The 12,163-nt window shown below is 56.9% G+C and overlaps 5 protein-coding genes across 5 annotated transcripts; all 5 read left to right on the plus strand.

Annotated features, from left to right (window-relative positions):
• Window positions 1–933: 933 nt before the first annotated feature.
• GLRG_07132 (glycosyl hydrolase family 18) lies at window positions 934–2,329 on the plus strand (the record flags this gene model as incomplete). Its single annotated transcript, XM_008097817.1, has 4 exons — window positions 934–1,058; window positions 1,107–1,387; window positions 1,450–1,477; window positions 1,540–2,329. The coding sequence occupies 4 exons, from the start codon at window positions 934–936 to the stop codon at window positions 2,327–2,329; spliced, it is 1,224 nt and encodes a 407-aa protein (XP_008096008.1).
• Window positions 2,330–5,467: 3,138 nt separating this feature from the next.
• Window positions 5,468–6,005, plus strand: GLRG_07133 (uncharacterized protein; the record flags this gene model as incomplete). The annotated part of the gene is made up of 2 exons (XM_008097818.1): window positions 5,468–5,543; window positions 5,605–6,005. 2 exons carry the CDS (start codon window positions 5,468–5,470, stop codon window positions 6,003–6,005), a joined length of 477 nt encoding a protein of 158 aa, XP_008096009.1.
• Window positions 6,006–6,587: 582 nt separating this feature from the next.
• GLRG_07134 (uncharacterized protein) lies at window positions 6,588–6,866 on the plus strand (the record flags this gene model as incomplete). The annotated part of the gene is made up of 2 exons (XM_008097819.1): window positions 6,588–6,679; window positions 6,737–6,866. The coding sequence occupies 2 exons, from the start codon at window positions 6,588–6,590 to the stop codon at window positions 6,864–6,866; spliced, it is 222 nt and encodes a 73-aa protein (XP_008096010.1).
• A 1,513-nt stretch (window positions 6,867–8,379) lies between these two features.
• GLRG_07135 (glycerophosphoryl diester phosphodiesterase) lies at window positions 8,380–9,633 on the plus strand (the record flags this gene model as incomplete). Its single annotated transcript, XM_008097820.1, has 1 exon — window positions 8,380–9,633. One exon carries the CDS (start codon window positions 8,380–8,382, stop codon window positions 9,631–9,633), a length of 1,254 nt encoding a protein of 417 aa, XP_008096011.1.
• Window positions 9,634–10,209: 576 nt separating this feature from the next.
• On the plus strand, window positions 10,210–11,742 carry GLRG_07136 (diphthamide biosynthesis protein 2; the record flags this gene model as incomplete). The annotated part of the gene is made up of 1 exon (XM_008097821.1): window positions 10,210–11,742. One exon carries the CDS (start codon window positions 10,210–10,212, stop codon window positions 11,740–11,742), a length of 1,533 nt encoding a protein of 510 aa, XP_008096012.1.
• Window positions 11,743–12,163: the final 421 nt, after the last annotated feature.

The following is a 12,163-nucleotide window of genomic DNA, read 5'->3' on the forward strand; positions in this document are numbered from 1 at the left end:
CGTCTGCCTAGGTACTTACATCTTACATTGTGCCGATGCCCTGCCCTGCCCTGCCCTGCCCTGCTTGCTTCCGCCGCCGTCTAATAAGAAAGTCTCAAACGCAACCAAGCAACACACCATGTTCCGTTGGAGCCCGGGCGATTCTAGGACTTCCCAGGCCCGCCTCTCCCCATCCTCCCGCTTGCCCTTCATGCATCTCATCTTTGGAGAATCTTCCTATCGGTTGGTGCAGCACCCTTTGTAAACTACCTAGGACAAGAGATACGTATCGCACGCATCTTCATAAGTACCTAGTGTACCTAAGGTAGGTAGGTTTCCTAGGTAGGCATGGATCGGTAATTCCAAAAGACTCAAAGGAAGGACCGGGAGGGTCGAGATCAAGTACGTACCGAGGTGCCTACCTACATCGTACCTACTATTACTACCTACCGGTAGAAACAAGGCAGGTCCGGAGGAATCGTCTTAAGGTTAATCGGTGCGGGGTCGTCCCGCCCGCTGCACCAACAGCTTCCCGTTTGGTGCCCACTCGTACTGATTGGGCTGTCCGGTGTCGCATTACAGGCCGCACCGACACTGCTGGGAGGGAAGCTTGCGCCACAGCATAGCGGGGTTCCTGCACCGAGAAGATCCCTGGCGCAAAGAGCAAGCTGGGACTGATTGACTGTACCTACCTACCTAAGTACAACACGAACAGCATCTGAGGGGATGCAACGTAATTCATTCAACCGCATGCTTTCCTCTCCCATTGTCTCGCCCTTTCGCCGTTTCGCCGTTCCGTGTCCTTTCCGTCCAAGTCACCTCCTCTTTTGTTCCCCTTTGTCCTCCATTGTCTATGGCTGGTCTCTAGCTCTCTGCATCGTCGCTACTTCCGCATGCCCTCAGACTCTTGGAGCTTTTCCTCCCCTTGTCTCCTGTCTACAACGTCGGCACATCATGAAGCTGCTTCCCGTGGCCTGGGGCGGTCTGCTAACCCTTTTGCAGTCCGCCGCCATGGCTTCCGCCAACGACTCTAGCCAGGAGTCGGGGGCCGGTCTCAAATGCGTCATGTACCTTACTGGGTATGACTTCGCTGCCTTATCGTTCATTCCCTTACTGACACACCGCAGACAGCACCCCGACGTCCCCTCCAAGGAGCTCGTGGCTTACGTCACCCATGTAGAGCTGGCCTTCATGAACTCGGACATCTTCAATCAGGACGTCTCCGAGTGGCCCCTCTTCACCACCGTTGACAAGGTCCGCACCCAGTTCATGCCCGGCACCAAGGTTATGGTCGCCATCGGCGGCTGGGGTGATACCAAGGGCTTCAACACGGCCGCCCGCACCCCGGAGTCGCGCCAAAAGTGGGCCCAAAATGTCGCCGGTATGGTCAGGGCTACCGGCGCAGACGGTAGGACCACGTTGACCAAAGCCAAAACAAAATGGAAAGGACATGTCGCTGACGTATCGCAGGTATCGATATGGACTGGGAGTACCCTGGGTAAGCCTTGACAAACCGGAAAACCTCCTTGCGAGGAGGAAAATCGCTGACAAGAGGCCCAGTGGTAACGGCGAGGATTATAAGATTGTTACCAACGAAGACAAGAAGTGGGAGATTGACGCCTATCCCCTGCTGCTGGAGGAGCTCCGCAAGCAGCTCCCCGACGGCAAGCTTATCTCCGCCGCGACGCCAGGGCTTGAGCGCGACATGATTGCCTTTACCAACGAGACGGTCCCCCTCATCATGCGCAGCCTTGACTTCGTCAATGTCATGACATACGACATGATGAACCGCCGAGATGTCGTCGCGAAGCATCACACGGGCTTGGAGTTATCAAGAATCGCCGTCAACAACTACATGGCCAGAGGCGTTCCGGCCGACAAGATTAACCTTGGCTTTGCCTTCTACACCAAGTGGTTTAATACGACCGACTGTCCGGAAGGACAAGAGCTTGGGTGCCCTATGCCACTAATGGAGGATCCTGTGACCGGCGGAGATCTGGGCCAGACAGGCGGCTTCAGCTGGAACGACAGCATTCCGGACTACGTAAAAGCCTCGTTCGACAGATCCCAAAACGAGGGCAAGTATGACGAGAAGGGCGGTGGCTACTACTACCTTGATAGGGCCGAAAAACGATTTTGGACGTATGACACCCCCGATGCCATACTTCGTAAGTTTCCCGCCCTTGTTGATGATCAGAGCCTCGGCGGAGTTTTCGCTTGGGGCCTGGGCGAAGACGGTCCCGACTTCAACAACCTCAAGGCCGTCAATAAAGCGTTGGCAGAGCGCAAAAACGGGGAAGGGGCAGGAGGAGATTGTGGTTCTGGCCGTCATGAGACTGATGAGCTGTAGGTGAGCCCCTGGGCAGAGCCAAGAGAGCCTTGCAATGTCTCCTTGAATGAAACATGAATAATCGACTCACTGTTGGGTTGTGCCTAGTGTCAAGCGTGCACCGTTGCATGCGGACTGAAGGGGGTAGGAATTAGTTGACGAGTTGACAAAAGAGAAATGAGGGATATGGACTCGCCATGACATAGGAAGCTGAAAGGGATGTCGCGGATATATATGTTTTCAAGCTCAGATTGATGTTCAAGTTGCATCTTTGGTTCTTCCCGTCCCCTTGGTGAGCGGCTTCTGGGAACCAGGTCGAGGGTGCCCTTACCATGATTTGGCATGTCGTGTCGCGAGCTTGAGTACATGCCGGGTTATATATTGTGATTTGGCCATGTGGTGCCGAGGCGGAAGACGACAGATATGGGTAGCCTGACTGCAGAGCCTGTATTCGACAGCTTTTGGGACGTGTGACGCGTCCACGGACTTTTCTTTTCGTGCCTAGGTACGGATAGACAGTCCTGCAATTAACCAGGTACCTAGGTACACACTTCATGCACATGTCGCCGAGGAAAGACGCGGATACACTAATTGCTAGCTAGGCAAGATAATGAGTTGCTGTGCGTCGCTAGCTTGATCCATGGAGCGGCGTCAAAGACGCTAGCGCAGCTTTTACGAACCGGCTCTCGTCGGACAGCCGTCAGTGTCGCTGGAGAGCGTTTGGTCCTTCACGGGCTCGCGGGCAAGTCTTCAGGATTAGGTAGGCGCGTGTGTTTCCGTGCTCGGCTCCCAGCCGACTTGTCTTGGTTATCAAGATGTCTCGGAGCAATCTCATCCGAAGTAGGTGATTGATACGCACTTTAGTCATGTGCGAGGATTGGACGCCACGGGTTCGAAGAGGAGGGACGGCCTTGAAAACGTACAGTAGGTACTTTGGTCCAGGCCCAAGACCAGGAATAAAAACCACGTCATGCGGGGGTTGACGCAGCGGGGAACGGACAGTGGGTGCCGGCACGCCAAGATCTACACCACGTACTGCATAGTTTGACATGTTGGCTACATCGTATTACCTACCAGTAGTTTATTCCAAGGGCTCGTCAGGGTTCAACGAGACCCTCACGTGAGGAAGGAAGCATGGATATTGATGGAGCCGGGGCGTTGGCTTCGAGACGGGTACCTCGGAAGAGAGAGGCGGAAAGCCAGGCGGAAAGCCAGGGGGGGAGAAGGCGTAAGGACCGGCCGAACCCGGGGCTGAGGCGGACAGGACGAGAGGAAGGGGAGACGAATAAGTAAAAGAAGGCTGGTCGTCTGAGGGGTGCAGGCCATGATGGGGGCAGAGATGGGACCGGCGGTGGGCTTACTCGGCGGTCAGCACTGAAGGTTGGGCACACGTCATCAGGGTTTCCGTGGTGCCCCCGGTCGCGTTGCTCTGGATCCTTGACCCGCCGAGGTATGTGGAGGTGTCATCACCACGTCCCATTTCTTGTCGTTGGGTGCCGGAGCCGAGATGGCGCGGGGGCCCACTGTTTGCCGGTGTTGGCTCAGGCCACTGCGACTAGTGTACTGGGCGGGTTGGGACGCATCATGTACACTTAGACAAGGTGCCTGTAGGTAGGTAGGAAGGTACCGTAGATGGATGCTATGTGGTACCTAGGTATGCTGGTGCATGGGTCCGTCATCCATGTCTTTGCATCAATGGGCCAAGAATGCAGGGTCGCGTTCCTCAGTGCAGTGCGGTGAAGGACTGGATGTAAGTGGCTGGCTGGTGATGTGGGCCGAGTTGAGTGTCTTGAACGTAAACGAGCGAGGCCAATCAAGCTAATGGTCATGGCATTTATTCGTCCAAGTGGGCGCGAGTGTGTGTACATTGCCTACCGACTTACGGATAGCTATGTTCCAGCCCTAGGCCCCGGGGGGTTGGGAGTCATGGTTTCACTGCAAGGTCTCTGGAGACGAGTCTTGCTGGCTTGAGGTGGACAAGTTGGATACATGTCTCAGTACCTAACCGGACGTTTACAGACAGCGAGCGGTTCGCAGACCATGACTTTGCCAGGTCTTACACTACCACGTAACTAGGTAGGTAGGTAGGTAGGTCGCTCTCCTCCGGCTGTCCGGGGACGAGGATGAAGAAGTCAGCACACGGTATCATTGAGGGCTGCTAGCAGCTGTTGACCTCCATATCCGTACCAGTTGAAATAGCATCACCTACCGACGATGGACATTCTTAGGTAAGGTGGTTGGTTGGTGCAGGTGGGTAGGTACTACTAGGCAGGTAGGTAGCTAGCTAGGTACATGTAAGAGTGAACCCTGAGCACCTAAGCGAGGGTCACACGCCACCCCCGGCCGCCTGGCGTGGCGTGGCTGAAGCCTGAAGGTTTTGGTTGTGCTACGTGCACCGCAGCGCAACTTGGCGGCAACTTTTGTCTAGCGCGTCCCATGATTGGCCGAAAGCCCTGTTGACCCTGGCCTGTAGCCATCGCAAATGAGGTCATACCCATGCAACCACGTCATTGTCAGCTATACTGTGCGCTTGAAGCCGCATTACGCATCGCCAATTCCAATTTCAACCACTCGTGGGCTGCTTTGGAGAATGTGATGCGACCGTACGGGGCGGCGTGCGCGTACATTGCACTAGACGCACTACGTATTGAGATGTGCCTCAGGGTACCTACCTACCCATCTACCTAGGTATCTAGGTGCCCCGTGGAGAGGGAAAAGGAACCTCTGCTGTACACTGCACCGGCGGACCATCCAGGTACCCCCAAGTACCTACTGCCTGCAACTTCCTTTGCCTCTCTTGCCTCCCGATGCTGGCATGGAAACAGTGATTTCATCCATTTTTCCCTTTTCCTTTTTTTCTTCTTCTTTTTTTCCCTTTCGCTCTCGCTGACTGTGTCCCTCTCTGACGCCATTTGCCAAACAAGAAACTGGTCTTGCGCCTCTCTGCCCATTACCTACATATTCAACCTGGTTGCCTCTCTTGTTCGCAACCTCTCCTCCATTTATCATCACCCACATCACCGACATCAGCTAGCTACTTCTGCTACCAGCATTCTATTACCTACTAATTAGTACGCCGGACCCGCGCTGGGAATAAACTGTCAACCTCGTGTACTGCCTCGTCCAACCACCAGACACAATCTCGCACATACAGACACCATGGTCGCCCTCGTCCCCCTCGCCCACATTGTGGCTGCCGTCTTCTCCATCATCGAGCTTGGCCTGAGTTCATATGGTAAGGCTCCCATCGGCGTGTCGCAACTTGCTCGTCGCGCCCACTGACACATGCACTATAGTTGCCAGCGGTTACAACGGATACAACGGCTGGAGCGGCTGGTGGTCGCGATCCCCCGACATCGTCAACTTCATCATCTTCAACTCGGTGTGGTCTCTGCTGGTCCTTGCCTACGTCTGTCTCACGCCGTTGTACATGACCCGTCTCTTCCACAAGCTTGTCTCTCTCGCCTTGCTAGTCATCACCACCATCTTCTGGTTCGCCGGTGCCATCGCCCTCGCTGTCTTTGTCGGCGCTCCCAGATGCGGTGCCAACACCTTCTGTGGCTCCTCCCAGGCCGCCGTCGCCTTTGCCTTCTTCATCTGGGCCATCTTCATGTTCCTCACCGTTCTCGACACCCTCGAGGCCATGCGCTCGCGCGGGCACAGCACCAAGGCCAACCACGCCTACCCCGGTGCTTAGACTGGGGGTTATTTCGCCATTCTCAATGAATGGGAAATCCAAGACACTGAGTATGGGTACAGCGGTTCGACTTTCTGATTCAACGGCCATGGGAGGAAGTGGAGATACCCCTCAAAGTATGAAACGGTGTTAGGGTTCTGTTTTTCTCAGTGTGCATTATGGAAATACCTGGCGTCGGGGAGCCGGAGGGCGGCGACACTGTATTGTTTATGAATGGTGCTGCGTGTTTCGCAAATGCATGTTTTTACAGCCAATATTCATACTATGTTTTCTTCTACCATGCGCTCTCTGCAGATGCCAATGCATCTTGATTCTTTCTGATGAGTCGGGGGATATATACGAGTGACGGGGCGTTGTTTGTCTAGATTTTGTTTTTTCACCCACACCAAGGTCCTCAAGCAGTGTATGCTTCTAGGACAAGAGATATCCGCATGCTGCAAAGAGGGCAAAGCATAAAAAGAATGGGAGACTGCAGTGCACTACGTCTTAAGTCGCTGACAAGGTCAAATCATCCTGTCACTGCCGCCGAGTGACTGGAAGCAAAATTCCCAACCAAACTACCTACCTACCTACCTACCAAACATGTCAGTAAGAGACGCCGCTGCGAGCATGCGCACCATCGTCTATGGCGCCGACGTTGTCTACTCATGTTATCTCGCAGGCACCGGATCAGTGTGAGCCAGACGCAGCTGTTAGCCTAGACTTTCTGTACAACTGCTGACTCGCGGGAGTCTTGGCGACATGCGCTTTGGCTTCGGGAACGCCGCAGCGGCAGTTGGGTCAAACGGCGACGAGCGATTCGTACTCTGTGCCGACCGGGGGCGCCGGGCTCGACATGCCCGGTCGCCAGGACCGGGGTAGTGGGTCGATGATGGACCGGCCGGCGGGGCTGGCAGGCGAGAAGAGGGTAATGTCAATGCTCGGGAAACCGAGAAGGGGGCCGGGGGAGGGTTGAAAACAAGAAAGAAGAAACAAAGAACCTCGGTCGGTTGCGTTGCACACCGCACACACCAACCAGTCTGGTTCGCCGAGCACGTGTGTCGGATGTAACCATGCCAATAGGTAGTCAGTCGCGGGTGCATGGTGGCAGGAACACAGGTAGGTAGTGGTAATATCGGTCTAGAAAGAAAAAAAAAACCCCCCAAACCCCGCGTGGTGGTACCTAGTCCAACTCACCTTATCGTGGTCGAAGCTTGGGGATGGAGTGCCAATTGGCGAATCAGGAGACGTACCGACGGCACACGCTTCCTCTGAGCCGCAGAGATAGCGGGCCGCCAAGGCCCGCTAGCGGGTACCAGAGATGGAGACCAAAGATCCGAGAGATTTTCGGTAGCGTCCTCCTAGCTACCTATATCCATATTCCGTATCCGTACGCATATAATTTACTTTAATCGGGAAACAATGTGGTTTGTTTGGGGCTAGCCTGTCAGACCTAGGTATGTGGGCGGGCGGGAATCTGCTCCCGCATCATCACCCTTTGATTCTTTCATTCTCTTGTTGGACGGAGAGTTGTCAGTCCCCCATAGCTGGCTCCTTTCGTTCGTTCTGTGTTCTGTACTTGTAGCCGTCGCTCTTCACTTCGATATGGCCTCCAGGGCCTCCTTTTTGGGATTCCCATCCCATTCCTATCTACCCATCTACCCACCTACCTCCATCTGCCCTCACATGGCGTTCAATACCCCTAGGAATCCCCCCTGTCCTGCTGCTCTCTCCGCCGTTATCGCCTTCTTCCAAGTGTAGCCTGGCACCAACACACTCCACGTGCTGCTAACCCGCGCATTCTACAGGCCCACACTACTTATCATCGCCCACTTCCACTTCCACTTCCATCTTCCATTTCCACTCCCACTCTCACTCTCACCCTCACTCTCTGCTGAACCCAACCTCTTCCCCTGGTTTATCATCCTTTGGCTAGCGGGACAATGAGCGCGGCCATGCCGAATACAAGCATACTGTCCGAAGCCGCCCAGGCAGGCCATCCAATCCCAGTCGGACGGCTCACCACCCTTCCACCAGACTAGCCACACCTTGATTATCTCCAGTTGCGTATGTCATACCCGGCTTCCCCCATGGCCACTGCACTTGCTGTTTGATCTTGGCAAAAAAGTAAACCCCATCTTGCTTCCTGTCCCGGAGAGCTGGACACATAAGATAAGGGGACCGGCCCCTCGGCCTGCTTCGTCTCGTCCGTCCTCTCCTCCTCCAGCCTCAGGTCCTGTAGCCCCCCTTCCCCCCTCGGCCCTCCCCTCCCTCTACCCCTCCTTTCGACGACTACTCCGTCCCTCACCGTGTCCCTTCGTTGCGCAACCATTACCTGCTCCCCCGTCGACCATCAGCCAGTCAGTCAGTCGTCAGTCACCCTTCGGCCGCCAACATGCACTTCAACGCCGTCGTCGTCTCCGGCCTCGTCGCCGCCGCCGCGCACCGGGCCGGTGCCTCACCGTGCCCCAAGCCGCTGCCGACGTCGTACAAGCCCATCACCAGCATTCAGTTGGGCCCGAGACCCTATTGGTTGGTCAATGACATGCAAGAGGGCCCTCTCAAGGACAAGCTGCAGTCCTGCTCCGAGCAGCCCATGAAATCCTCTAAATGGAGCATTGGTCACCGTGGCGGCGGTACCATGATGATTCCCGAGGAGTCGGTTGAGTCCAACCTCGCCGGTGCCCGTATGGGTGCGGGCATCCTCGAGTGCGACGTCGCCTTCACCAAGGACCGCGAGCTTGTCTGCCGTCACTCGCAATGCGACCTGCACACGACGACCAACATCGTCACCATCCCTGAGCTCAATGCCAAGTGCACCACCCCCTTCACCCCGGCCGCAAACGGCACTGCGGCCACTGCCAAATGCTGCACCTCGGACATCACCCTTGCCGAGTTCAAGACGCTCTGCGGCAAGATGGACGGCTTCAACGCCTCCGCCACCAACCCAAAAGACTTCTTGCTCGGCACGCCGCGATACCGCACCGACCTGTATTCCACCTGTGCCACCGTCATGACCCTCAAGGAGCACATCGCCATGACCGACGACCTGGGCCTGCTCTTCACCCCCGAGCTCAAGGTTCCTGAGGTTGAGATGCCTTTCGACGGGGACTACACCCAGGAGAAGTACGCCCAGCAGCTCATCGACGAATACAAGGGCGCCGGCATTGCCCCTGGGCGCGTCTGGCCACAGTCCTTCTACTACCCGGACGTCCTCTACTGGCTCAAGGCCGAGCCTGAGTTTGGCAAGCAGGCCATCCTCCTCGACGAGAGTGGCGACACCCCGGAGACATTCCCCTACGCCGTTGGCAACCTGACCGAGTTCGCCGCTGGTGGCGTCAAGATCATGTCGCCCCCGCTGCACTATCTGGTCACCGTCGAGGATGGCAAGATCGTGCCGAGCATCTATGCCACCAGGGCCAAGGAGCTGGGTTTCAACATCATCTCCTGGTCCCTTGAGCGTTCCGGCTTCTTGAGCGATAGCTCCAAGGGCGGGTACTACTTCACCACCGTCGCCAACGTTACCAACAACGATGGCGACGTCTACAACCTGCTCCACGTCCTGGCCCAGGACGTTGGTGTTTTTGGCGTCTTCTCCGACTGGAGTGCCACTGCCACCTACTACGCCAACTGCTTTGGTCTGCTCTAAGCGACGACCCACTCACTGTTTGGTAGATAGAAGAGGCCAAGGGAGAGGAAAATGGAGGGGGAAACGGATTAATGACCACGCCTACGATGGCACATGACGACCAGTGCGGAGGCCATGTTATATACGGCACACATATATTTATGTATATAAAATTGTAACGTCATATACCCCACGTCTGCCTCACCACGAGGTGGCTCGACAATTAAGTCGCAGGGCCCAAACTCAAAGAAGCCTCAATCCAAGGGCCATGTTTCTGTCGAACTCATCTCTTAATTATGCCTTGAACAATCCTCCAGATGCTCCAATTCGTGGTACAACACCCGGGCAGATGAGATTGCGTATGCCTTCACCTGGTCCAGCCCACGGCGCCGCGGCCTCGAGTCTTTCGTTGGGGCCCCATAATAATTACACCGAGATCACCGGTCGGTGAGTCTGGCCTGACCTTAAATTCGGTACCCCGCCAATACCGTAACCCCGCCATCGACTGACAAGTAATTCTTCTCCTTTAAAACTCCCCGTCGCCAAAGAAAAGTTTTTTCTTTTTTTTTTCTTTTCCTCCTGCAACAGCCGGCGGCCATGACAGAACTTTTAGCGGCGCCCGTCCTCTCGACGCCCGCCGAGCACACCTTCGAAGACCCGACACCGACGCCTCCGCCGCCGCCGACCGAGCTGCGAACCGAAGATGAACTCGCCTCCGTCTACGAGATTGAGCGCACCGCGCGCGAGATCAAGGAGGGCGGCTGGAACCGCGTCGCCCTGCAGTTTCCGGACTCAATGCTGTGCGATGCCTCGTGGGTGGCCGAAGCGCTGACAAAGGCGCTGGGGGGCAGCGACGGCCACCGAGTCTACATCCTCGCCGACACGTCCTACAGCGCATGTTGCGTCGACGAGATTGCCGCCGAGCACGCCGACGCACAGGTCGTCGTGCACTACGGCCGCTCCTGTCTGTCGCCGACTTCCAGGCTGCCCGTCATTTACGTCTTCACGCGGCACACCCTCGACATCGAACAGACCGTCGAGGCCTTCCAGAAAGAGTTCCCGGACAAGGAGAACAAGGTCGTCGTCATGGCCGACGTGACATACCAGGACCACGTCGTTCCCCTGGCCTCAAAGCTGCGGGCGGCCGGATACACACACCTACTCCACACCGAAGTGACACACGACCCCGCCGGCACGATACCGAACCGCAGCATCGTCGACTCGGCGTCCCGAGGGGAGCCCGAGACCGACCTCTCTCAGTACTCCCTCTTCCACATCTCCACGCCGCCCCCGGCGCTCCTCCTCGCCCTGCAGACCCGGATGGCCTCCCTACACGTCCTCTCGACGCCGAGCCTCTCGACCGACGATCCGACAAGGACGACGAACGCGCTGTTGCGACGGCGGTTCGCGCGGGTCCTCACGCTGGCAACGGCGGGCGTGGTGGGCATCCTCGTCAATACGCTCTCCGTGTCCAACTACCTGGGTAGTGTCGACCTGCTGAGGCGGCGCATCGCCGAGGCCGGGAAGAAGAGCTACACGGTGGTGGTGGGCAAGCTAAACGCGGCCAAGCTGGCCAACTTCGCCGAGGTCGACGGCTGGGTGGTGGTGGGATGCTGGGAGAGCGGGCTGGTCGAGGAGGACGCCGGGTTCTTCAAGCCCGTCATCACGCCCTTCGAGATGGAGGTGGCGCTGAAGCCCGAGAGCGAGCGCGTGTGGGGTCTCGAGTGGTGGGGCGGCATCGAGAAGATGGACCACACCGCCGCCAGGCCGGACGAGGAAGAGCTGGACGAGGACGAGTCGGCGCCGCCCGAGTACGACTTGCGAACGGGCAGGCTCGTGGCCAGCCGGCCGATGAGGATGCCTATCCGGTCGGCCAACGGCGCCCCCAAGGCCGACGACGGGGAGCGGAGCGCCCAGGCGCCGGGGCAGTCGGCGCTGGTGAAGAGGGAGGTCGGGGAGGTGGCCACCATCAACGGGGTGCTGAGCCCCGGGGCCGAGTATCTGCGGTCGCAGAGGACATGGCAGGGCCTCGGGACGGATTACGACGAGGAGAGCAGCACCGTCGTCGAGGAGGGCCGCAGCGGCGTTGCGCGCGGCTACACGGTGGGAGAGGACACCGGCAGAGCATGAGAGGAACTCCGGTGGGTTTCCCGGGCATCACAACGGCGTAGCGGGGATGGGCAACACTTGGAACCGGAAAATAGACAGGGAGAGAAACTAGACGATACCACCACATTCACGAATATGGCCCAACCCCCTCATTTCCCTCCCCGTTGGAAGAGAAAGATACCAAGACAGGCGGCAACTGACAGACTGTAGACCGAGACCCGCGCACATAAAGCAAGCGTTCAGAAAAACGGATAAAAAAAACATCATGTCTGATATTTCCGAGTCGACGCCGTTAGATTCGTCATCATTAAAGGAGGATTCCTCCCGATACATGCGCCGGGTCGCTAATGGAAACAGAACACCACCCCCCCACCTCTCATCCTTCCCTTGGCTTTCCTCGTCTTTCTAGGAATCCTTATCTTCATCTTCATCGTGCTCCCAT

This window comes from Colletotrichum graminicola (genome assembly GCF_000149035.1).
Source record: "Colletotrichum graminicola M1.001 genomic scaffold supercont1.28, whole genome shotgun sequence".
Lineage (NCBI taxonomy): Eukaryota > Fungi > Ascomycota > Sordariomycetes > Glomerellales > Glomerellaceae > Colletotrichum > Colletotrichum graminicola.